The following is a 25,909-nucleotide window of genomic DNA, read 5'->3' on the forward strand; positions in this document are numbered from 1 at the left end:
AGAGAGGGCACGTGCCCCGAGGGGAGAGGGCACGTGCCCCGAGGGGAGAGGGCGAGGAGAGAGGGCACGTGCCCCGAGGGGAGAGGGCACGTGCCCCGAGGGGAGAGGGCGAGGGGAGAGGGCACGTGCACCGAGGGGAGAGGGCGAGGGGAGAGGGCACGTACACCGAGGGGAGAGGGCACGTGCACCGAGGGGAGAGGGCACGTGCACCGAGGGGAGAGGGCACGTGCACCGAGGGGAGAGGGCACGTGCACCGAGGGGAGAGGGCACGTGCACCGAGGAGAGAGGGCACGTGCACCGAGGAGAGAGGGCACGTGCACCGAGGAGAGAGGGCACGTGCACCGAGGAGAGAGGGCACGTGCACCGAGGGGAGAGGGCGAGGAGAGAGGGCACGTGCCCCGAGGGGAGAGGGCACGTGCCCCGAGGAGAGAGGGAGTAGACATTGAGGTAAGAGTACACATGAAAGGAGGATTGGTTGCAAGTGCGATGAGAACAGTGGGAGCATGCCTTGCCTGGTGAGAAGTGGGGGAGTATACACTAAGTAGAAGGGGTCACATACATTGAGCGGGCAGTGGAATATCGTACATGTAGGGACACATACAGTGAGTGGGGGGAGCAGACATAATCATATACTTCTATCACTTGGTAATGCCGCCTGCAGGAGTCACTCACAGTCTCCACACGAGCCGGCCGTCCACTGGGCACAATAGGAGTTTCGCAGCGGATGCCGGTGCTCCCAGTTCCACGCACACGGATGTCGTCCACCACAATATTCCGGGACGGGATGGTGAATCCGAACTCCTTCATATACCTGTCAAGGGTCACATTTATACTAACAAATCAAAAATATCACTGGTGGTGTGCGAGGGGGGTGGGCTTTTTTTCTAATTATTATGTTAACTATTTTACTCCCATCTTGTCTTTTTCATCCTTACATTTACTAGAAGAGAAGGCGATATCTTAAAAGGGGTGCAGACTTTCGCAATATTTTTTTTCAATGCATCTAAAACCAACACAAAAATGTCCCACAGATTTCCGTATATTCCGCATAGAGATGAGCGAATATTTCAATGTTCAGTTCAGCTCACGATCGCCGAATTTCCAATATTCGCTGATTTAATCATCGATTAAATCGCCGAATATAGCAGAACATGCAAACCACAAAAGCCGGTGTTTCCCAAACTGTGTGAGAGCGTGGGAAGACACCAGCATAGCGCTTCTGATTGGCGGTGAAATCATCCCCACCAGTCAGAAAGCTGCGGTTCCCATGTTGTAAGACAGCGTGAGCACTCAGCTGTGATCGAAGGTATAAAGCTTACCTCCGGTCACTGGTGTCAGCTGATGGGACTACAGCTCCCATCATCCGACACCTGCAGCTGCTAATAACAATGAGAGCAGGAGCGGAGGATGGGAGGATTTATTAGCTGCTCCTGCACTCTAAATAAAAAAAGGGTGCGGGTTCCCCTGTATTTTTGATAACCAGCCAGGCAAAACTCACAGCTGGGGCTGCAACCCTCAGCTGTCAGCTTCAGCAAGGCTGGTTATCAAGAATAGAGGGGTCCCCTCAAAAGCCGGCAATTCATGTGCCGCGATCAGCAAAATCACAGCGTGACAGGTTAGAATAGAAAGGATAGATATATATACTGTATATACACATAGAATGGATAGATATATAGATGTCAGTGGCACACACGTGTGTGTGTATCTATTTATACAATTGCCTTGTAATGTTTTCCTGTTCTGTCCAGATGTCACCGTATCCCAGAATTCCAAGTGGAGGAAGTTCACCGACCGCCATATTGGGACACCCAAGTGATGGTTGTCTCAATATGGAAACTGCTGCTGGTACCAACCTATTGCACAGTACCACCAGCGGAACACCGTCGCACCACACACACTCTCACCCTCATGCAGTCTCTTGGGCGGTACCACCAGCAGAACACCGTTGCACTGCGCCTGCATGAATTCAGTGCAGGCGCAGTGAATTATTCGGCTGATCCCGGCGGCAGATGCGCGACGTGTCTACAGGCAGAGGAAGCCGGTCACATTAAAGGAGTTTTTCCACGAACGAAAGTTCATTTTAAAAATTGTCTGTGTCTGACTGTGTACGGAGCATACCACATCTCCTGGGCAGGGGAGGAAGCAAAAGACAATACCGACATTACAGCAGGAGATCGCAGAGGAGACATTTTGTGAGGTAAAATATTTCACTGACTGCTGTAATGTCAGTATTGTCTTTTGCTTCCTCCCCTGCCCAGGAGCTGTGGTATGCTCCGTACACGGTCAGACACAGGGGTGAGAGAGACAGCACAGGGGGGAGACAGCTCAAACGGGACAGCACACGAGGGGAGAACACAGCACAGGAAGGAGAGAGACAGCAGACAAGGGGGAGAGCACATGGGGTAGACAGGTCAAAGAAGAGAGCACAGACGGGAGAAGTCAGCACATGGGGAAAGGGAGAGTGGATAGGTGGGTGAACACATGGGGGGAGAGATTCTCAACGCTACAAAGCCTGCCCCCATCGTGACATTACCGCCCTCCTGATGCGATAGCATCGGGCCTCCATGTAGTGTATATATGTGAAAAGCCAGCAATTCAGCAGCCACGGTAGTGTAAAATCACAGCAGGAGCCAACAGGATAGAAGAGATGGATTATACACAGTAAATACACATGGAATAGGTAGATATACAGATGTCTGCTAAAAATACAATCAGTACAGTGTGTGTGCAGCTCACTGTACTTGTATTTAATTACTAAAAGATTATATTTCTGAAAAAACTGATGTGGGCTCCCATGTAATTTTTGTAACCAGCAGAGGGAAAGCCAATGGCTGGGGTCCTATGTTTATAGCCTTGGAAGGGGGTAATACCCATGGAGCTTGCCAAGCTATTAATATCAGCTCACAACCGAATACTTAGCCTTTACTGGCTAATAAAATGGGGATCCCCCCAAAAACGTGACGACCCTTCCCCCTATATTTAATAACCAGCAATGGTTACTCATGCTACCACGAGTTTGAAAGCACAACCAACCTTCGAAAGTGACAGAAACATCAGCCAGAAAGCATTGGTACTGAGATGTGGTCTGTGGTCCCCACCTGCAGGACCACTCCTTTATTGAGGGTCTTGATAATTGCCGATAATTTCCATCTGTTGTCTATTCCATTTGTCAATCAGTGTTGCTTCCTAAGTGGACAGTTTGATGTCACAGAATTTTGATTTACTTGGAGTTAGATTCTGTTGTTTAAGTGTTCCCTTTATTTTTTGAGCAGTGTATATATGTCTAGTCTAACCTGTCACGCTGTGATGTTACTAAACGCGGCACACATATTGCCGGCTTTTATTAAATCTTTTACTGAATGTTGCCAACTTTACTTTTCCCGATTTTAAGAAAAATGTTCGTGTTACCGATCACGAATCCGAATGTACCATATTCGTGCCGAATTTATGTTTGGCGATCATCTTCCGAATATATTCGCTCATCTCTACTTCTCTCCCTCTTCTTCATAACTTAAGATACATTGGACGGGAAGACATAAATGGAGGGAATATCACGTAACAAAAGGATTTGTTTGCACAGGGTTGGTGTGAAGATTGCAGAGACGCATAACTCTGCATAACAGCTGCCGACACGTAACGAGAGGAGAGTTGACTTCTTGTTCATTTTTTGCAATGCATGTTGTTACGTGTTACGGAACCACTCAGCACCCAGAATATGTTGTGCAGTTATATGTATGTATAATAGGTTCCATGGGAGATGCATGTCCCTAATGCATCAGCCCACAGGCTGCGCCCAGCCGCCCCCCCCCCACCTTTGCTATTCCCACAGTAAACATCGGCAGGCTCCGGCCACCTGCGACTATTGTAATGTATGTCTGGCCTGCCGCTTTTCTATTGGCCTGCCCTCTGTATCTGTGTGATATATTCTGTGTCCTGTGAGTAAAGTGTTGTCAGACTGGAAATACGTGGAGAAGCAGTGATCTTTTATATGCGCCCATGTAACCAAGGAATTCCAGCCAGCGTCTTTCATTCAGACTCCAGCCAAAGCAGAGTGGACCTCCGGAAAAACGGGGTGGTACTGAAAGAGGTACCCGAGATAGGAAGACCCCGTTACACATGTGAATTATGGTGTCGCGTGGATACAAGTAGAAACTCAGCAAAACTCGACATGGTCCATGCAAGGTTATAAACGCAGCTCTGGATGTGACTGGAGGACATTATAATTATATTACTGGGGATAACTATGAGAGAAGGGAAGGACTTTCAATGTGAAGTTTGGCATTACGGGGACACAACAGAGAGGTCGCACATATATGTAGAATCCAATGAGTTTCCGGATTGTACCTGGCAGTGAAGGCCTCCTTGAAATCTCCCACACGGCAGGAGTTGGGGGTTCCAGGGTATCCTCTTGCGGAGCACATCAGTGCACAGTCAGTCCGCTCGTACCGCAGATGGAGGAAGGGCTCAGTGTCGATTTGTGACCTGTATGAGATGATATAAACACTGTATAAGCTGCAATTTCTGGGGTCCTCCTGATCCAAGAACCCCAAAGTGCGAGAAGCCTAAAATGTCACCGCTTTGCTTTTATTTTTATACGTGGCAAGAGCAGTGCCAAAGTCAGATCACAAGAGAAGCGGACGTAGAACAAGGGATGAGGACATTAAAGGTTAATCTAAAAAAAATAAAGTAGTTCTTTCCACTATGAATGGTGGATAAATTGCTGATCATTGGGGGTCCGACAGCTTGGATGCCCCCTGGTGATCCTTAGATGGGAGTTATGTATCCCTGAGAACATGTCAGGAATGGAGCAGAGAAGCCCATGCTCGGCCTCCGCTCCATTCACTGTCTATGGCACTGCCAGAAATAGTGGAGTGCTGTACTCAGCAGTCCCATAGACAATGGATGGAGCAGAGAATCAGCATGTGCACCTCCGATCTCTTCCTGACGGGGATGCAGAGCTCAGTTCTGGGGGTTCTAGAGCACTGATTTCAGGATCACTGGGGACTCCAGGGGTCCATTCCAGTTATTCCCTCGCCTATGGGTTGAGGGTAACTTTTGATTCTACAACTTTTCTAGACCACCAGAGAAAAAGGCACCAACCTCTCCAAGACAACAAGAGTGACCTAGATCACAGAGGATGGTGGCATTACATTTTCACCTGCTCTAGACCACCAGGTATGAAGAGATTGACTTACCTGCTGTTCTAGCCCATCAGGGGTGCAAGCACTGGCCTCTTTACTAACTGAGACCAGAGGGATGGTGACACTATCATCTCTTTTGCTCCAGACCACGAGGTATGGTGACATTACCTCCTCTGCTGCCCTAAACCATCCAGAAAGCTGGCACTAACAACTAAAGAGAACGGGACCATGAAGACTGGGACATTAGCCTCTACATTGCCTGGCATAAAATCAGGAATTAGGGGCCATGGAATGTAACGAGGGAAAGGTGTGCAGTATCCCACCACCAATAATGGAGGGACCGCTAACAAAAGGAGACGTCAGAAGATAAACCCCTGTACCATGGCGACTACCCCAGAAATACAGCAAGGACTGAAATACTTTACTTTTGTGGGTGGGGGTAACCTTGGGTGCATTGTAAAAACTGAGAAACATGGTAAATTTTACAACTAATACTTCAGTACCATGGACTAATATCTACGGCGCCATCAATTACCGGTGAAATCCTTGTTGCTGGAGGGATTCTATGCACTGCGTCTCCAGGGCTGCGATTCTCTCCTCCAAAAGCAGAAAGGAGTCTTTACTGTACAGCACAGAACACGGCTCCTGAGCCTCGTGTACCACATCTGCCAGCGCCATGCCGAATGCCGACAGAACGCCGCCGTATCTGGAAACAACCGACATAAAGTCCGGGGTCAAGAAACCAACTTATTGCATCTAGAGCAAGTAGGGAACAACACGAGCCGCTCACTTGTGGATAAACACGGTCTTCATGCCGAGGGAACGAGCGATAGCACAAGCGTGCTGCCCCCCGGCCCCTCCAAAACACGCCAGCACGTGACGAGATGTGTCGTGACCCTTGGCCTGTAGACACAGAGGATTCCAAAAGTAAAACTTGCTACATATTATTCGCAGATTTCGCAGGAACTTTTGTTCATTTTTGTTTTTTCACCATTTCTGGATACAATTTTTTTTTAATCTTTCTGCTAATATCACATTGCGGGCTTGTTGTTATATGAGGGATGAGCAGAAGCCTAAAATGCAACTATTTAATTTGCTATATAAAATGGTAAAAAAAAAACCCAAAATCGTCATGGATTGGAATGGTGAAGAAAAAACAAACAATTCCGACATTTTTAGAACATTCGCTGCGGCAACTTTCATTCTGCAGCTCAGTACGATCGCGACAAGACATTTACATCTTCATAGATTACTCTTTAAAATAATTATTATATCTAGATTTTATTTTCTGAGCCTTGCTTTCTGTGGCATGACACACAGGTTTCCTTGCTAGATGTGGAGTTTTGATTGTTTGCTTTTGTTTTTAGAATTGACCATAAAAGACAATTCTAATGTTTGGGTTTTTTTTTATGGTTTTTTTTTTCCAGATTTTTTTTACATGGCGACACCAAATAAGTACACCAGTTTTCACAGAATAGTAATGGAGTCGATTGGAACCTTTAAGCCGTGTTCACATCACGTTTTGAACTCACGTTAGTGGCTTCTGTCTGATGCCTGAAAAACTGGATGTGGATAAGAATGGTGACGCAGCCAATGACTTTAATGAAGCAGACGGCGTTATTTTCTGACCTCGTTTTCTGCAGTGTCCACCTCATCGAGGAGGGCAGCAAAGGGTGGATGACTGCGCTCAAAAAGGCAGACACTATGGAAAATGAGGCCAGACAACGCACAAAGTGACTTCGTATGCGGTTTCGCCTTATTACGCTTTTTCAGGGACTAAAGACGGAATCCCCGACAGAGTCACTAATAGGAGTTTAAAGCGTGATGTGAACATAGCCTTATGCTTTTATGTACACAGTAAATTAGTTTAGTTTTTTAAATTTTTTGTTTAGCTAGTTTTCATATTTTTTTTGACTCCCTTTTGGGGACTTGAACCTCACTTGTACAGCACACTGCAATGCCTGTGTATCACAGTGTGCTGTAAAGCTAACAATCCCCTATGAATCCCATGTGAAGAGGGGTGGACAGGCAATGGGCTGACAGAGGTAGCACAATTTCTTGGTCTAACCACGGTTGCAGCTGATGCAGCATCTAAGGGGTTAAACATCAGTGCTCGCTGAGATTAGAGGTTCACCTCTCATGAATACGGATATTACAGTCGCCATCAGTCCACACCTGAGTGAGTGATCGGATTGGGCGACACATGGCTTCGTTGGCGACTCGGATGAAACCCATGGCCACCTCCTCAACGCTAAGTGAAACTCCGCCCCCTTGTCGGCCATCCTGGAACTGGTTGATTTCCAAAGTGAGTTCCTTAAACATTCGTGTGGTGTCTTCCTTTGAGAGAGGCTGGTCCTCAGATGGACCGAAGATCCGGGGAAAGTAATCAGGTAGGACACGGCCTAGACAGAGGTTGGCGTCGGTTACCGTCAGGGGTCCCCCTAGAGAAGGACGGGTGTGTTTACTAACGGTTTAGGAAAGGGTCACGTAAATGTCTTGAAAGTTCCAAGTAATCAGGACATTTGGCCTTTGAATAGATACAAGAAATGATTCCAGTCGCTTCCATATATGACTGGAATCCCCATCCTAAAGCCCTTTACCCTTCCTGTAGCACGTGGGTCCAGGGTGGGCTCCTGCAGACTCCGGACCAACAACAAATAATCCCGATCTGAAAAACAGATCAGAGTCCACTATTATTATAACATTGGGTCAGATGAACGGCCGTGTGAACGAAGCTCTTCAGGTAAGGACGGGAGTCGCTGCGGTCCTCTAATGACTGGCACAAATGTCTCTCTACACCCACCTAAAGAAAAGCATAGAGCCCCCGCCAGCAGCCACGGTGTTCACATCCAGCTGCGGGGCCTGGATGCTGATTCCCGCGGTGGTGGCCTCAAACACATGTTCATACTCTCCAGCATAGCGGCTGACGTCTGTGGAGGTCCCTGGTAAGGAGAGAGGAGCGATGGTGAGAAGTATCTCTGATCTCCTAGTGCCCTACAGCAGCAGGTACTACAACCCTCAACACTGCAACTCCAAGAAGGAAAGTGGTGGAATGATGGAAATCACAGGATGGAGACATCACTGATCTGGAAATAATGAAAAGTGGAAACTAAGCTTTCAAAATCTCTCATTGTATTTAGTCTGGAGTATAAGCATCATGTGCAGAAATCTCCGCACTTATAGCCTCAGCTGCTGTCACCGAGGTTACATAATCCTGAGTTACATCCTGTATTATACCCCAGAGCTGCACTCACTATTCTGCTGGTGCAGTCACTGTGTACATACATTACTGATCCTGAGTTACATCCTGTATTACACCCCAGAGCTGCACTCACTATTCTGCTGGTGCAGTCACTGTGTACACACATTACATTACTGATCCTGAGTTACATCCTGTATTACACCCCAGAGCTGCACTCACTATTCTGCTGGTGCAGTCACTGTGTACTTACATTACATTACTGATCCTGAGTTACCTCCTGTATTATACCCCAGAGCTGCACTCACTATTCTGCTGGTGCAGTCACTGTGTACATACATTACATTACTGATCCTGAGTTACATCCTGTATTATACTCCAGAGCTGCACTCACTATTCTGCAGGTACAGTCACTGTGTACATACATTACTGATCCTGAGTTACCTCCAGTATTATACTCCATAGCTGCACTCACTATTCTGCTGGTGCAGTCACTGTGTACATACATTACATTACTGATCCTGAGTTACATCCTGTATTATACCCCAGGGCTGCACTCCCTATTCTGCTGGTGCAGTCACTGTGTACATACATTACTGATCCTGAGTTACATCCTGTATTATACCCCAGAGCTGCACTCACTATTCTGCTGGTGCACTCACTGAGTACATACATTACTGATCCTGAGTTACCTCCTGTATTATACCCCAGAGCTGCACTCACTATTCTGCTGGTGCAGTCACTGTGTACATACATTACTGATCCTGAGTTACCTCCAGTATTATACGCCATAGCTGCACTCACTATTCTGCTGGTGCAGTCACTGTGTACATACATTACATTACTGATCCTGAGTTACATCCTGTATTATACTCCAGAGCTGCACTCCCTATTCTGCTGGTGCAGTCATTGTGTACATACATTACATTACTGATCCTGAGTTACATCCTGTATTATACCCCAGAGCTGCACTCACTATTCTGCTGGTGCAGTCACTGTGTACATACATTACATTACTGATCCTGAGTTACATCCTGTATTATACTCCAGAGCTGCACTCACTATTCTGCTGGTGCAGTCACTATGTACATACATTACATTACTGATCCTGAGTTACATCCTGTATTATACCCCAGAGCTGCACTCACTATTCTGCTGGTGCAGTCACTGTGTACATACATTACATTACTGATCCTGTATTATACCCCAGAGCTGCACTCACTATTCTGCTGGTGTAGTCACTGTGTACATACATTACATTACTGAACCTGAGTTACATCCTGTATTATACTCCAGAGCTGCACTCACTATTCTGCTGGTGCAGTCACTGTGTACATACAATACTGATCCTGAGTTACATCCTGTATTATACCCCAGGGCTGCACTCCCTATTCAGCTGGTGCAGTCACTGTGTACATACATTACGTTACTGATCCTGAGTTACATCCTGTATTATACTCCAGAGCTGCACTCACTATTATGCTGGTGCAGTCACTGTGTACATACAATACTGATCCTGAGTTACATCCTGTATTATACCCCAGGGCTGCACTCCCTATTCAGCTGGTGCAGTCACTGTGTACATACATTACATTACTGATCCTGAGTTGCATCCTGTATTATACTCTAGAGCTGCTCTCACTATTCACTATTCTGTTGGTGCTGTCACTGTGTACATACATTACTGATCCTGAATTACCTCCTGTACTACACCCCAGAGCTGCACTCACTATTCTCCTGGTGCAGTCACTGTGTACATGCATCATATTACTGATCCTGAGTTACATCCTGTATTATACTCCAGAGCTGCACTCACTATTCTGCTGGTGCAGTCACTGTGTACATACATTACTGATCCTGAGTTCCATCCTGTATTATACTCCAGAGCTGCACTCACTATTCTGCTGGTGCAGTCACTGTGTACAAATATTACATTACTGATCCTGAGTTACATCCTGTATTATACTCCAGAGCTGCACTCACTATTCTGCTGGTGCAGTCACTGTGTACATACATTACTGTTCCTGAGTTACATCCTGTATTATACCCCAGAGCTGCACTCACTATTCTGCTGGTGCAGTCACTGTGTACTGTTATGAATGGGTCACCGAGGAGGAGAGCAGGCCCAGGCTAAGCCACAGAACACCAGAGAGGTTGGTGTGTTGTGAGTTCATTTTCCCCTTCGTCACTGGGGTCTGGTGAACTCCCTATTCTGGTGAAGGAAGGTAGTGAGCCTGATTATCAGGCACCTGAGTCTAATGAGGATGACTGGCTGAGTGGAGTCACGGACTGGATATAAGGCTGCCGATGCCCTTCTGCCCTGCGGGTGATTTCTCTGTGGACTTCTAGGACACCAGTCTGATTCCTGCTCCTCTCAAGCTAAGTTTTCTGTTTTGCCTGTTAAGCTTTTGGTTTTGTTTTTTGTTTTCCTTGCTTTTCTGTATTCTGCCATTCCCTGCTGGGGTGAGCTGAATCTCCTTTTGCCTGTAGCTCTGTCTTCAGTATATTCCTGAGTACTGACATAGCTTTTTGAAGCCTAGCGTCTTCAGGGCCTTTTTCACTGTCAGTCTGTTGGCTTTTATTTTCATAGGTTTTTTTCACGGATTGTAGACAGCAGCCTTCCTGTCCTTTTCTGTCTAGGTAGTTTGGGCCCCGTCTTTGCTCAGTCTATCTTTCTGTCTGTGTTAGCGTTTTCATCTTGCTTCACCGTCATTATATGTTGGGGGCTGCCTATTGCTTTGGGGTCTGCTCTGGGGCAGTTTAGATTTCCCCATTCTTTCTTTAGGCCTATTTAATTCTCCGGCTGTGATCGAGGGGTCTAGGGCATCGTAGGAACCCCCCACGGCTACTGCTAGTTGTGTTGATAGGTTCAGGGGTCTGCAATCCGATAGCTGCCAACTTCTCTGGTTTTCTGGACTTAGCTAGCATTTCTGTTTTTTGCCTCCTACGGTGACTCAATCTTAACAGAATCACCCGCCATACCGCAGATCCTAGGGTACTCAAAAGCAGGAAAGAATTGTGTTTAAAAAAAAAAAAAAAGTGTGTATATTCTTTCCTCTATATCTCTGAGGCCGTAGGGGGAATTTTTTTTTTTTTCTCTCTCAATGGAGATAAAGCAATTGTCTGATCGTGTGGAGCAGCTCGCTGCGGAAGTGCGGGGAATTTCCGCCTACCTTGCTCGTTCGCATGCTGTTGAACCAAAGATCCCTACACCTAATGTATTTTTTGGGGATCGATCTAAATTTTTGAGTTTCAAAAATAATTGTAAATTATTTTTTGCCTTGAAGCCTAACTCGTCAGGGAGCTCCGCGCAGCAGGTTAAAATTGTCATCTCTTTGCTGCGTGGCGATCCCCAGGATTGGGCGTTTTCTTTGAAACCAGATGATCCTATTCTGACTAATGTGAACGCATTCTTTCAAGCTTTGGGGTTGTTGTATGACGAAACTAATGCTATTGATCAGACTGAAAAGACCCTGCTGGCATTGAACCAGGGTCGAGATTCTGCAGAGTTGTACTGTCAAAACTTCCGAAAGTGGGCGGTCCTTACTACCTGGAATGATAATGCCTTGGCTGCTCTCTTTCGGAAGGGTTTGTCAGAAGCCATAAAAGACACTATGGTGGGATTTCCTGTTCCCTCTGGTCTGGACGATTCTATGTCATTAGCCATTCAGGTTGATCGGCGTTTACGTGAACGCAGGATTGCACGAGAGGTGTTGCCACCGGTTGAACAGACGTCTGAACCTATGCAATGTGATAGAGTTTTGTCTAAGGCGCAACGTCAGGAGTTCAGAAGGCGTAATAAGCTGTGTTTTTTCTGTGGAGATGACTCGCATATTATTTCTGTTTGTCCTAAACGAGAGAAACGATTTGCACACACGTTTTCTGTTGGTGGTGTTCAACCTAAGTTTCTTCTGGCAAGCAATTACTCTGATCTGCTCCCTGTCCACATTTTCCGCCAAGGCTTTTGTGGATTCGGGAGCAGCGCTAAACCTCATGGACTTGGATCTTGCTAAACGTTGTGGATTTCCGATGACACCTCTGCAGACGCCTATCCCTTTGAGGGGGATTGATGCTACTCCTTTGGCTAAAAATAAACCTCAGTTTTGGACCCAGTTGGTCATGCGGGTCGCCCCAGACCATCAAGAAAATTGCAGATTTTTGGTATTGCATGGTCTGCATGATGCCGTTGTTCTGGGGTTTCCCTGGTTGCAAATTCATAATCCAGTTTTGGATTGGAAATCTGTGTCTGTGGTGAGTTGGGGTTGTCGGTGTGCCTTTAGTGAGGCTCCGGTTTTTTCCACCTCTCCTCAGTCGCATGATGTTCCTGACTATTTGGCGGACTTTTATGATGTATTTAGTGAGAATGAGTCTGCGTCCTTGCCTCCTCATAGGAGTTATGACTGTGCAATTGAACTAAGCCCGGGGTGTAAATTTCCCAAGGGTCGGCTCTTCAATTTATATGTACCCGAGCACGAGGCTATGCGGTCCTATATTAAGGAGGCGTTGGAGAAGGGTCATATTAGACCATCCTCTTCACCCTTAGGTGCCGGGGTTTTTTTTTGTGGCCAAAAAGGATGGTTCTTTAAGGCCTTGTATTGATTATCGTGCCCTCAATAAAATTACTATTAAATATCAGTATCCGTTACCCCTGATTTCGGATCTATTCTCTAGAGTTAGAGGTGCTTGCTGGTTTACCAAGCTTGACCTCAGGGGGGCGTATAATCTTATCCGCATTAGGCAGGGGGATGTTTGGAAGACGGCGTTTAATACTCCGGAGGGACATTTTGAGTACCTGGTGATGCCTTTTGGGCTCACTAATGCCCCTTCTGTCTTCCAGTGCTTCATGAACGATATTTTCCGAGACTTTGTTGATAAATTTTTGATTATCTATCTGGATGATATTTTGATCTTCTCCAAGGATTGGGATTCTCATGTGGAACATATTCGGACTGTGTTCCGGATCTTGAGGGAGAATTCCCTGTATGTCAAAGGATCGAAATGCCTTTTTGGAGTACAGAGGATTTCATTTTTGGGATTTATTTTGTCTTCGTCAACTATTGAAATGGACCCGGCCAAGGTACAGGCCATTTATGATTGGGTTCAGCCCACTTCTTTGAAGGCCCTCCAGAAGTTTTTGGGTTTTGCTAATTTTTATCGGAAATTTATAGCAAAATTTTCTAGTATTGCCAAGCCATTGACTGATCTGACTAAGAAGGGTGCTGATGTGTTGAATTGGTCTCCTGAGGCTGTTGCTTCCTTTCAGGAGCTGAAGCGAAGATTTACCTCCGCCCCGGTTTTGCGGCAACCTGATGTCTCACTCCCGTTCCAGGTAGAGGTGGATGCTTCTGAGATTGGTGCAGGAGCTGTTTTGTCCCAAAAGGATCCTGTAACATCTAAAATGAATCCCTGTGCTTTCTTTTCCCGAAAGTTCTCTCCATCTGAACGTAACTATGATGTGGGGAATCGGGAACTGTTGGCCATGAAATGGGCATTTGAGGAGTGGAGACATTGGTTGGAGGGAGCTAAACATCAAGTTGTGGTCCTCACTGACCACAAGAATTTGATTTACCTAGAGTCGGCTAAACGCTTGAACCCTAGACAGGCTAGGTGGGCCTTGTTTTTTTACACGTTTTGATTTTGTGGTCTCTTTTCTTCCTGGAACTAAGAATGTCAAGGCAGACGCCCTCTCTAGGAGTTTCTTTGCTGATTCTCCTGTGGTGACCAAGCCTGCTACCATCTTAGGCGAAGGGGTAGTTCTTTCTGCCATCTCGCCCGATTTGAGACTTGCTCTGCAAGAGTTCCAGGAGGACAAACCTGAGCGTTGTCCCAGTGGAAAGTTGTATGTTCCTGACCAGTGGAAGAAGAGAGTGATGTCTGAAGTTCATTACTCTGCATTTGCTGGTCATCCAGGTATTTTTGGTACTAGAGATCTGGTGAGTCGCTCTTTTTGGTGGCCCACCTTGTCTCATGATGTCAGGAATTTTGTGCAGTCCTGTGGGACTTGCTCCCGGTCTAAATCTTGTTCTCGCTCTAGTGGGTTGTTGATGCCTTTGCCGGTCCCCAGGAGGCCATGGACCCATATTTCAATGGATTTCATCTCTGATATGCCGGTCTCTCAAAGAATGACTGTTATTTGGGTGATTTGTGATAGGTTCTCTAAGATGGTTCATCTTGTACCACTCCCTAAGTTGCCATCTTCCTCTGAGTTGGTGCCCCTGTTTTTGCAACAGGTGGTTCGCTTACACGGGATTCCTGAGAACATTGTATCTGACAGAGGAGTTCAGTTTGTGTCTAGATTTTGGAGGACTTTCTGTTCCAAGCTGGGAATTCAGTTGTCCTTCTCCTCTGCTTTTCACCCTCAGACCAATGGGCAGACAGAGAGAACAAACCAGACCTTGGAGTCGTATTTGAGATGTTTTATTTCCGCTGATCAGGATGATTGGGTTTCATTTTTGCCCTTGGCCGAATTTGCTTTAAATAATAGAGCTAGTTCTGCCACTTTGATGTCACCTTTTTTTTGTAATTTTGGGTTTCATCCTCGATTTTCTTCAGGGCAGGTGGAGCCTTCTGCCTGCCCAGGTGTTGACACTGTGGTGGAGAGAATGCACCAGATCTGGGACCAAGTGGTGGATAAGTTATCCCTCTCCCAGGAAAAGGCCCAGCGGTTTTCCAATCGACATAGGACCATTGGTCCCCAGTTTAAGATTGGTGATATGGTGTGGTTATCATCAAAAAACATTGCTATGAAGGTGGCTTCTCCTAAGTTTAAGCCTAGATTTATTGGACCTTACAAGATTTTGGAGATTATTAATCCGGTCTCTTTTCGTTTGGCTCTTCCTGTCACATTTAAAATCCATAATGTGTTCCATAAGTCCTTGTTGAAGAGGTTTGTTGAACCAGTTGTTCCTGGGGTGGCACCTCCAGACCCTGTATTGGTTGAAGGTAACATGGAAGATGAGGTAGAGAAAATACTGGATTCCCGTCTGGCTAGACGGAGACTCCAGTATTTGGTTAAGTGGAAGGGTTATGGTCAGGAGGATAATTCCTGGGTCTCTGCCTCTGATATTCATGCCAAAAGATTGGTGCGTGCATTTCATCGGGCTCACCCTGATCGCCCTGGTGGCGTGGTTGAGGGTTCGGTGACCCCTCCTCAAGGGGGAGGTACTGTTGTGAGTTCATTTTCCCCTTCGTCACTGGGGTCTGGTGAACTTCTATTCTGGTGAAGGAAGGTAGTGAGCCTGATTATCAGGCACCTGAGTCTAATGAGGATGACTGGCTGAGTGGAGTCATGGACTGGATATAAGGCTGCCGACGCCCTTCTGCCCTGCGGGTGATTTCTCTGTGGACTTCTAGGACACCAGTCTGATTCCTGCTCCTCTCAAGCTAAGTTTTCTGTTTTGCCTGTTAAGCTTTTGGTTTTGGTTTTTGTTTTCCTTGCTTTTCTGTATTCTGCCATTCCCTGCTGGGGTGAGCTGAATCTCCTTTTGCCTGTAGCTCTGTCTTCAGTATATTCCTGAGTACTGACATAGCTTTTTGAAGCCTAGCGTCTTCAGGGCCTTTTTCACTGTCAGTCTGTTGGCTCTTATTTTCATAGGGTTTTTTCACGGATTGCAGACAGCAGCCTTCCTGTCCTTTTCTGTCTAGTTAGCTTGGGCCCCTCTTTGCCTAGTCTATCTTTCTGTCTGTGTTAGTATTTTCATCTTCCTTCACCGTCATTATATGTTGGGGGCTGCCTATTGCTTTGGGGTCTGCTCTGGGGCAGTTTAGATTTCCCCTTTCTTTCTTTAGGCCTATTTAATTCTCCGGCTGTGATCGAGGGGTCTAGGGCATCTTAGGAACCCCCCACAGCTACTGCTAGTTGTGTTGATAGGTTCAAGGGTCTGCAATCCGATAGCTGCCAACTTCTCTGGTTTTCTGGACTTAGCTAGCATTTCTGTTTTTTGCCTCCTACGGTGACTCAATCATAACAGGTTGGTAACTAAGCGGATTGCAGACCCCTGGTCCTATCCACACAACTAGCAGTAGCCGTGGAGCGCGCCTACGATGATCCTAGACGCCTCGGCATAGCTGGAGAGCTAACTAAGCCTAAAGCAAGAAAGGGGAAATCTAAACTGCCCCAGAGCACACCCCAAAGGAATAGACAGCCCCCAAACATATATTGTCGGTGAGACAAGATGAAAACACAAACACAGATAGGAAAATAGACTGAGCAAATGATGGGGCCCAAACTGACTAGACAGGACAGGAAAGACACTGTCTGAAATCACGCAAAAAACCCTGCAAAAAGTCCAACACGTCTGATGCAAAAAACTACTGAAATCACACGACTTTGCCCCCCACTATATCAGCACTCTGGTATATTCTGAAAGCAGAGTAAAAAGAGACCAATCTAACAGGGGATGAAACAAACTGACACAAGCAGTAACATATGGTCGGTGATTCAGCACAGCCCCAGCCGGAGCTAGCTGACCCACACCAAGAAGAGATAGACAAAACCAGATCAAATGCAAACAGAATAGCAAATAAACCACTTAGCTGAACATGCAGGGACAGAGCGGGAGATATCAGACCTCAGGAGGCACAGGAAGAAAATCACCAGCAGTGATAGAGGGATAGAGGGAATCGGCTGTCTTAAATCCCAATCTGAAACCCCAGATCGCCAATCGTCATCATCATTATCAGGTGGCAAGCCTCTGTCAATCAGAACAGCTCCATCACCTCCAGTAACCATCAGAGGGAGCCCAGAAAGAGAACTTGCAACCCCTGTTGATCTGACCAGCTCTACTACCTTCAGCAATAACCAGGTTGAGGCCAGAAAGCGAATTCACAACAGTGTACATATATTACATTACTGATCCTGAGTTACATCCTGTATTATTCTCCAGAGCTGCACTCACTATTCTGCTGGTGCAGTCACTGTGTACATACATTACTGATCCTGAGTTACATCCTGTATTATTCTCCAGAGCTGCACTCACTATTCTGCTGGTGCAGTCACTGTGTACATACATTACAATACTGATCCTGAGTTACATCCTGTATTATTCTCCAGAGCTGCACTCACTATTCTGCTGGTGCAGTCACTGTGTACATACATTACATTACTGATCCTGAGTTACCTCCTGTATTATACTCCAGAGCTGCACTCACTATTCTGCTGGTGCAGTCACTGAGTATATACATTACATTTCTGATCCTGAGTTACATCCTGTATTATACCCCAGAGCTGCACTCACTATTCTGCTGGTGCAGTCACTGTGAACATACATTACATTACTGATCCTGAGTTGCCTCCTGTATTATTCTCCAGAGCTGCACTCACTATTCTGCTGGTGCAGTCACTGTGTACATACATTACATTACTGATCCTGAGTTACATCCTGTATTATTCTCCAGAGCTGCACTCACTATTCTGCTGGTGCAGTCACTGTGTACATACATTACATTACTGATCCTGAGTTACCTCCTGTATTATTCTCCAGAGCTGCACTCACTATTCTGCTGGTGCAGTCACTGTGTACATACATTACATTACTGATCCTGAGTTACCTCCTGTATTATACTCCAGAGCTGCACTCACTATTCTGCTGGTGCAGTCACTGAGTATATACATTACATTTCTGATCCTGAGTTACATCCTGTATTATACCCCAGAGCTGCACTCACTATTCTGCTGGTGCAGTCACTGTGAACATACATTACATTACTGATCCTGAGTTGCCTCCTGTATTATACTCCAGAGCTGCACTCACTATTCTGCTGGTGCAGTCACTGTGTACATACATTACATTACTGATCCTGAGTTACATCCTGTATTATTCTCCAGAGCTGCACTCACTATTCTGCTGGTGCAGTCACTGTGTACATACATTACATTACTGATCCTGAGTTACATCCTGTATTATACCCCAGAGCTGCACTCACTATTCTGCTGGTGCAGTCACTGTGTACATACATTACATTACTGATCCTGAGTTACCTCCTGTATCATACTCCAGAGCTGCACTCACTATTCTGCTGGTGCAGTCACTGTGTATATACATTACATTTCTGATCCTGAGTTACATCCTGTATTATACCCCAGAGCTGCACTCACTATTCTGCTGGTGCAGTCACTGTGTACATACATTACATTACTGATCCTGAGTTACATCCTGTATTATACCCCAGAGCTGCACTCACTATTCTGCTGGTGCAGTCACTGTGTACATACATTACATTACTGATCCTGAGTTACCTCCTGTATTATTCTCCAGAGCTGCACTCACTATTCTGCTGGTGCAGTCACTGTGTACATACATTACATTACTGATCCTGAGTTACCTCCTGTATTATACTCCAGAGCTGCACTCACTATTCTGCTGGTGCAGTCACTGAGTATATACATTACATTTCTGATCCTGAGTTACATCCTGTATTATACCCCAGAGCTGCACTCACTATTCTGCTGGTGCAGTCACTGTGAACATACATTACATTACTGATCCTGAGTTGCCTCCTGTATTATACTCCAGAGCTGCACTCACTATTCTGCTGGTGCAGTCACTGTGTACATACATTACATTACTGATCCTGAGTTACATCCTGTATTATTCTCCAGAGCTGCACTCACTATTCTGCTGGTGCAGTCACTGTGTACATACATTACATTACTGATCCTGAGTTACATCCTGTATTATACCCCAGAGCTGCACTCACTATTCTGCTGGTGCAGTCACTGTGTACATACATTACATTACTGATCCTGAGTTACCTCCTGTATCATACTCCAGAGCTGCACTCACTATTCTGCTGGTGCAGTCACTGTGTATATACATTACATTTCTGATCCTGAGTTACATCCTGTATTATACCCCAGAGCTGCACTCACTATTCTGCTGGTGCAGTCACTGTGTACATACATTACATTACTGATCCTGAGTTACATCCTGTATTATACCCCAGAGCTGCACTCACTATTCTGCTGGTGCAGTCACTGTGTACATACATTACATTACTGATCCTGAGTTACCTCCTGTATCATACTCCAGAGCTGCACTCACTATTCTGCTGGTGCAGTCACTGTGTATATACATTACATTTCTGATCCTGCGTTACATCCTGTATTATACCCCAGAGCTGCACTCACTATTCTGCTGGTGCAGTCACTGTGTACATACATTACATTACTGATCCTGAGTTGCCTCCTGTATTATACTCCAGAGCTGCACTCACTATTCTGCTGGTTATTATTGGGAAAAGTCAGCAAGGTTATATACAGATAGCCGCTAACACTGACATCTGCAGATTATGTGGAAAGTTAATAATCGTGTTCAGCGGTGAATTTCCCCAGTGATCTTCCATCTCACCTCCCATATCAAAGCCAATAACCGGCTGAGGATTTTCAGGTTGGTAGGTGGTGATTGCGTAGCCTACTACGCCCCCTGCTGGTCCAGAAAGGATGGCACGTGACCCATTGAAGCTGTGCATCGGCGTCAGTCCTCCATCTGAGCGCATAAACAGAACTTGGAGATCCTGAAAAAAGTGACAAATCACGTGAATTCTGCATCACTGCCAAAGGGGTTGTGATTAAAAGATATTCTAAGTCTCACCCTGAGATGGTCCTGAAAGCCGCTGCGAAACCCATCCAGATACCTCTGTATACACGGGGTCAGATAGGCGTCAGCACAAGCCGTGAAGCCCCTGGGCACCATTCGAATCATCGGCATTACCTCCGAGGAAAGAGACACATGGGTGAAACCCAAGGAACGTGCCAGCTCCCCGATCTGATGCTCATGAGACGACCATCTGTGGGCGACAAAGTGACATCTCTATAATCAAAAAGAATAAAAATTGCTAAGGAAAGTATCCCAAAAAGTGACTCCTCCACTCACGCATAAGAGTGCATCAGAACCACCGCCAGACTGCGGATACCCCTGGACAAGACACCTTGCAGCAGGATCCTCAGCTTCTCCAAGTTAATTGGCTCCCAGACTTCTAGGGTGTCACCAGTGGACCCTGAATACGGGAAGACACCCACATCTATCACATTAGGTTCCAAGGTTGTTAAAGCAACCACCAAACACCAGACAGGTGTCATGTGAGATATCTGCCAGGCGTCCGACAGCATCTGATCTCACCTATGACGGTCTTCAGAGAAGGATGTTTAGGAAGCTGACAGTCTCCCTGATGCAAAACAACTCTCTCCTCCACCTCAATCACTTCTTCATACAGAACCTCAGGCATACGAATTTCCTTAGAAGAAAAACATGGACAGGAGTCACATCTACCACGTACCAACTATAATATAAGGGTCACATAATACGTGACAAAAGGACTTTTATTGGTACCAGGGCCAAGATTCAATTGTTATCGCTACAGCCCTGAATATGGTCCATGGTCCACATGACGTGGAGGCTCACCAGGTCAAAGATTTTGGGCCGGGCTTGGTTTCCAATATGCAGCAAATCTCTGAAACCTTTTGTAATCAGCAGAGCGATCCTCTCTCCTTTTCGTTCCAGAAGAGCGTTGGTCGCCACTGTTGTTCCCATCCGTATCCATTCTATCTGCTGTGTGTCCAGAGGATGGTCCCGGGGATACGTACACCCAGTCTCCTGGAGATGAAAAAAAAAACAAAAAACAAAAATTAAGTTATACAATATACAATGCTCCATCTCGGTGAAATCAGTTGTTTTGGCCTCTTACATCTTCTAGGATCCGCCGGATTCCCTCGGTGGGAGCGTCCTTGTAATTTGCTGGATCCTCAGATAATAATTTCATGACACGAACCTTTCCTCCAGGGCATCGCGCAAAGACATCGGTGAAGGTGCCACCACGGTCTATGGCAAACTGGAACTTTTGAAGTTCGTCCATTATACGTTGGGCACCTCACAGCCCTAGATGAAAAGCAAGAAAAGTTTTCTTAATTGGTAATGTTTAGAAATGTTGCTGCAAGCCTAGATATTGCAAGCCTGATTCTTGCTGTCAATATTCTGGTTCCAATAGAAGCCTGAAGAAGGATACTGTCGGAAATATTGCTTTGTCATGAAACCCTTATGATGCCAATAAAATTTCAGCGGAAAGCAGAAAATTGCCAATGCGGTTTGTGTTCTATGGACTTTGCTGTAACTTACTTGTTATGGAGCCCCATCAATAATGGAATGTCCACCTAATATGTCCATGGCTATTGGTCACACGTACTTAGAAGGTAGATGATATGTTGCAAAGGCCGGGGAACTACTATGGCTGCTCACATGATATTGTGAGTTTTGATATATACTGCAACGCACGTGTATTACAGAATATAGGCTTCGAAAACTCTTTGAAATCTTTTCCTACTAATTTCTATGGGAAATCACTTTGAGGTGCATATGAACTTTTTGAGTGTTTTCTGTTTCCTGAAGAGGTTTTGAAAAAAAACACCATGTGGATAGAGAAGAAAGATGCACGTTACGTGAATACTTGCAGAATCAGAACCAAAACTAAGCGTGATTGAGTCAAGTGGGTGTAGTCACTATGATTGATAGGACCGTCCACTGGACTCCGAACCCAAGTAAAAAAATGGATTACTCCTTTTCTTCAAAAACTATATATCCTTCTGCTCTATAAAATGATGTCTGTAGATGGGACATGCTCACTGAGACAACAGAATGGAAAGGTCCATGAGTAGACTGGGGATGAGGAGAAGGTGATGTGACAAGGCAAAGTCTGAATCGGAGTTTCAAACAGCTGACAGCAGAATTCTTTGGCACATTCCTCGGAGATAATCATTAATCTACTTATTTCTGTTCTTGGCTATGAAAAGAAAATTTTATGGTTCAATGAGGACGATGACTTTTAAAGTCCAAATAAAAAAAACTGTCTGGAAACATCCACAGCCTTGAGAAGAAAATCATCCCTGGAGAGAACACAGAAACATGTAATTATACTGCTCAAAAATATAAAGGGAACCCTTAAATAACACAATGTAACTCCAAGTCAATCACACTTCTGTGAAATCAACCTATCAAGTTATGAAGCAACAATGATTGTGAAACAATTTTTCCCGCTGTTGTGCAAATGGAACAGGCAACAGGTAGAAATTATCTCAATTAGCAAGACAACCCCTATAAAAGGAGAGGTTCTGCAGGGGTGACCACTTCTCTGTCCTCATCCTTTTTGGCTGTTGTTTCGGTCACTTTTGCATTTTGTGATTGCTCTCAACCCTATAGGTATTGTACAGTAGCATTAGGTGTTGTCTACAACCCACAGAAGTTGCTCAGGTAGTGCATATCATACAGAATGGCACATCAAAGCGAGCTGTGACAAGAAGGGTACCTTTGTATTTGCACAGTGTACAGAGCATGGACCAGATACCAGGAGACAGGCCATTACACCAAGAGATGTGGAGGGGATTGTAGGACAACAACCCATCATCAGCACTGATACCTGCTTCCAGCAGGCCACTAACATCCATGTGTCTGCTCAAACTGTCAGAAACAGACTCCATGAGGGTGGCATGAGGGCCCGACCTCCACAAATGAGTGCTGTGCTAACAGCCCAACACTGTGCAGGGTGATTAGCATTTACCAGAGAACAACAAGATTGGCAGATTTGACACTGGCGCCATGTGCTCTTCACAGAACAGTGCAGCTTCTCACTGAGCACATGTGACAGACATGACAAGAGTCTGGATACGTCATGGAGAACATTCTGCTGCCCGCAACATCCTCCAGCATGACCGGTTTGGAATTGAGTAAGTAATGGTGTGGAAAGGTATTTTTTTGCAGGGCCACACAGCCCTCCATGTGCTAGCCAGAGGTACCCTGAATGCCATTAGGTACGTTGATGAGGTCCTCAGACCCATTGTGAGACCATATGCAGATGCAGTGGGACCCGAGTTCTGTCTGATACACATCAAGGCTACGCCTCATTTGGTTGAAGTGTGCCAGCAGCTCCTGCATAATGAAGGAATTGATGTTATGGACTGGCTTGCCCATACTCCAGACCTGAATCCAATGGAGCACATCTGGGACATCAAGTCTCATTCCATCCACCCACGCCACATTGCACCACAGACTATCCAAGATTTGACACATGTTTAAGTTCAGGTCTGGGAGGAGATTCCTCAGGAGAACATGTGGTCGCCTCATCAGGAGCATGCCCAGGCATTGTAGGGAGGTCATACATGCACGTAGAGGCCACACACACTACTGAACATCATTTCCTTGTCTTGAGGCATTTCCACTGAAGTTGGATCAGCCTGTAATTTGATTTTCCATTTTGATTTTGAGTATCATTCCAAATCCAAACCTCCATGGGATATTAATTTTGATTTACATTTATTGTTCTCAACGCATTCCACTATGTAATGAATAAAGATTTGCAATATTTGATATCTAGGATGTGGGATTTTAGTTTTCCTTTATTTTTCTGAGCAGTGTATTTCAAGGTTTTCCAAGATCACAATATTAGCAAAAATCAGATTAGTGGACTCCGACTGTCTGAATCTGTGTCGATCAATCGTATGTCATTAAACCTTTTACCTGTATGTGAGAAAACTGATGTAAAAATGCTTTGGAAAGTTGCAAACACTGCCAAATTCATTACGTGATGTGCACAATGCCAGTCTCCATGATTTTTTTTTTATTAGTTTTTCACCAAACAGAAACTGCTGCATTAAATAATTTTTTGGGGGATGTTTTAAGGCGAGTTTTTCCCATCTTAACTCCTTAAGGTCCAAGTCACTTTGCAGGTTAATGACCAGGCCTTAATTTTGAAATCTGACCACTGTCACTTGATGTGGTTAGAACTCTGGAACACTTCAACGGATCCCACTGATTCTGAGACTGCTTTTTCATGAAATTTTTTACTTTATGATGGTGGTAAAATTTCTTCAAAATTTCTTGTGTTTGTTTGTGAAAAAAATGTAAATTTTGCAAAAAAAAACTTGAAAATTTCACAATTTTCAAACTTTTAATTTTTATGCCTCTAAATCAGAGCATTATGTCACACAAAATTATTAGTAAATAACATTTCCCACCTGTCTACTTTACATTAGCACAATTTTTGAAACATAACTTCCTAACAAAAAAAATTTATAAGGGTTAAAACTTGACAAGCGATTTCACATTTTTCCAACAAAATTTACAAAATTCTTTTTTTATTTTCTTCTAGGGACCGCCTCACATTTGAGGCCACTTTGGGGGCTTATATGGCAGAAAATACCCAAAAGTGACACCATAAAGTGGCTTATATGGCATAAAATACCCAAAAGTGACACCATTCTGAAAACTGCACCCCTCAAGGTGTTCAAAACCACATTCAAAAATGTATTAACCCTTTAGGTGCTTCACAAGAATTGAAGCAATGTGGAAGGAAAAAATGAACATTTAACTTTTTTTTCACAAAAATTTTACTTCAGGTTTTTTTATTTTATCAAGGGTATCAGGAGAAAATGAATATTTGTTGTGCAATTTCTCCTGAGTACATCGATACCCCATGTGAGGAGTAAGACCACGCTTTAGGTGCATGGCAGGGCTAGGAAAGGACGGAGCACCATTTGAGGTTTTGATTGTAAAATTTGCTGAAATCGAGAGCGGACGCCATGTCGTGTTTGGAGAGCCCCTGATGTACCTAAACAGTGGAAACCCCCATAAGTGAACCCATTTTGGAAAATAGACCCCCCAGGGAACTTATCTAGATGTGTCGTGAGCACTTTGAACCCCAAGAGCTTCACTGAAGTTTATAACGTAGAGCCGTGAAAATAACAAAAATGATCTTTTTGCCCCCAATTTTTTTTATTTTCCCAAGGGTACCAGGGGAAACTGGACCCCAAAAGTTATTGTGCAATTTGTCCTGAGTATGCTGATACCCCATAAGTGGGGGTAAACCACTGTTTGGGCACATGTCAGAGCTCGGAAGGGAAGGAGCGCCACTTGACTTTTTCAACGCAAAATTGGCTAGAATTGAGATTGAACGCCATGTTGCATTTGGAGAGCCCCTGATGTATCTTAATAGTGGAAACCCCCCACAAGTGACACCATTTTGGAAACTAGACCCCTCAAGGAATGTACTTAGATGCACTGTAAGCACCTTGAACCTCCAAGTGCTTCACAGAAGTTTATAACGTAGAGCCGTGAAAATGGAAAGAAAAAAAAACATCACTTTTTTTGTCAAAAATAATCTTTTAGCACCATTTTTTAAAGGTAGCAGGAGGAAATGGACCCCAAAAATTGTTGTGAAATTTCTCCTGAGTTCGCCGATACCCCATGTGTGGAGGAAGACCACTGTTTTGGCGCACAGCAGGACCCAGAAGGAAAGGAGAAAGGTTTGAGTTTTTGAACACAAAATTGTCTGGAATCGAAAGCGGATGCCATGTCACCTTTGGAGGGCCCCTGATGTGCCTAAAAAGTGACACTATTTTGGAAACTAGACCCCTTAAAAAACTTATCTAGATATGTGGTGAGCATCTTGACCCACAAGGTGCTTTACACAAGTTTATAACAGAGCTAAGAAACTTAAAAAAAATACACGTTTTTCGACACAATTTTTTCTTTTAGCCCCAATTTTTTTATTTTCTCAAGGATAATGGTTGAAAAAAGTCTCGAGA

General features: G+C 45.1%; 1 protein-coding gene across 4 annotated transcripts in view; it reads right to left on the minus strand.

The window, feature by feature from the left end:
• The window catches only part of OPLAH (5-oxoprolinase, ATP-hydrolysing), a 93,513-nt gene that overhangs the window by 48,287 nt on the left and 19,317 nt on the right, over window positions 1-25,909 (minus strand). For 3 of the 4 annotated variants that reach the window (XM_073555058.1, XM_073555056.1, XM_073555057.1), the window contains 13 exons: window positions 21,025-21,215; window positions 20,742-20,933; window positions 20,460-20,574; window positions 20,214-20,337; window positions 19,932-20,127; window positions 19,689-19,854; window positions 7,945-8,083; window positions 7,742-7,809; window positions 7,317-7,582; window positions 5,932-6,044; window positions 5,677-5,847; window positions 4,345-4,482; window positions 673-811 (listed from right to left, as the gene is read on the minus strand). In XM_073555058.1, the coding sequence (XP_073411159.1) occupies window positions 673-811; window positions 4,345-4,482; window positions 5,677-5,847; window positions 5,932-6,044; window positions 7,317-7,582; window positions 7,742-7,809; window positions 7,945-8,083; window positions 19,689-19,854; window positions 19,932-20,127; window positions 20,214-20,337; window positions 20,460-20,574; window positions 20,742-20,933; window positions 21,025-21,192 (1,995 nt within the window). In that variant the 5' untranslated portion in view covers window positions 21,193-21,215. Of the gene's footprint in view, window positions 1-672; window positions 812-4,344; window positions 4,483-5,676; window positions 5,848-5,931; window positions 6,045-7,316; window positions 7,583-7,741; window positions 7,810-7,944; window positions 8,084-19,688; window positions 19,855-19,931; window positions 20,128-20,213; window positions 20,338-20,459; window positions 20,575-20,741; window positions 20,934-21,024; window positions 21,216-21,452; window positions 22,072-25,909 lie in introns of those variants that run through there. The other variant, XM_073555059.1, reaches the window with a different exon arrangement.

The sequence above is a fragment of the Dendrobates tinctorius genome, unplaced genomic scaffold (assembly GCF_039654945.1).
Source record: "Dendrobates tinctorius isolate UK_male_01 unplaced genomic scaffold, ASM3965494v1 ptg000215l, whole genome shotgun sequence".
In the NCBI taxonomy this organism is placed as follows: domain Eukaryota; kingdom Metazoa; phylum Chordata; class Amphibia; order Anura; family Dendrobatidae; genus Dendrobates; species Dendrobates tinctorius.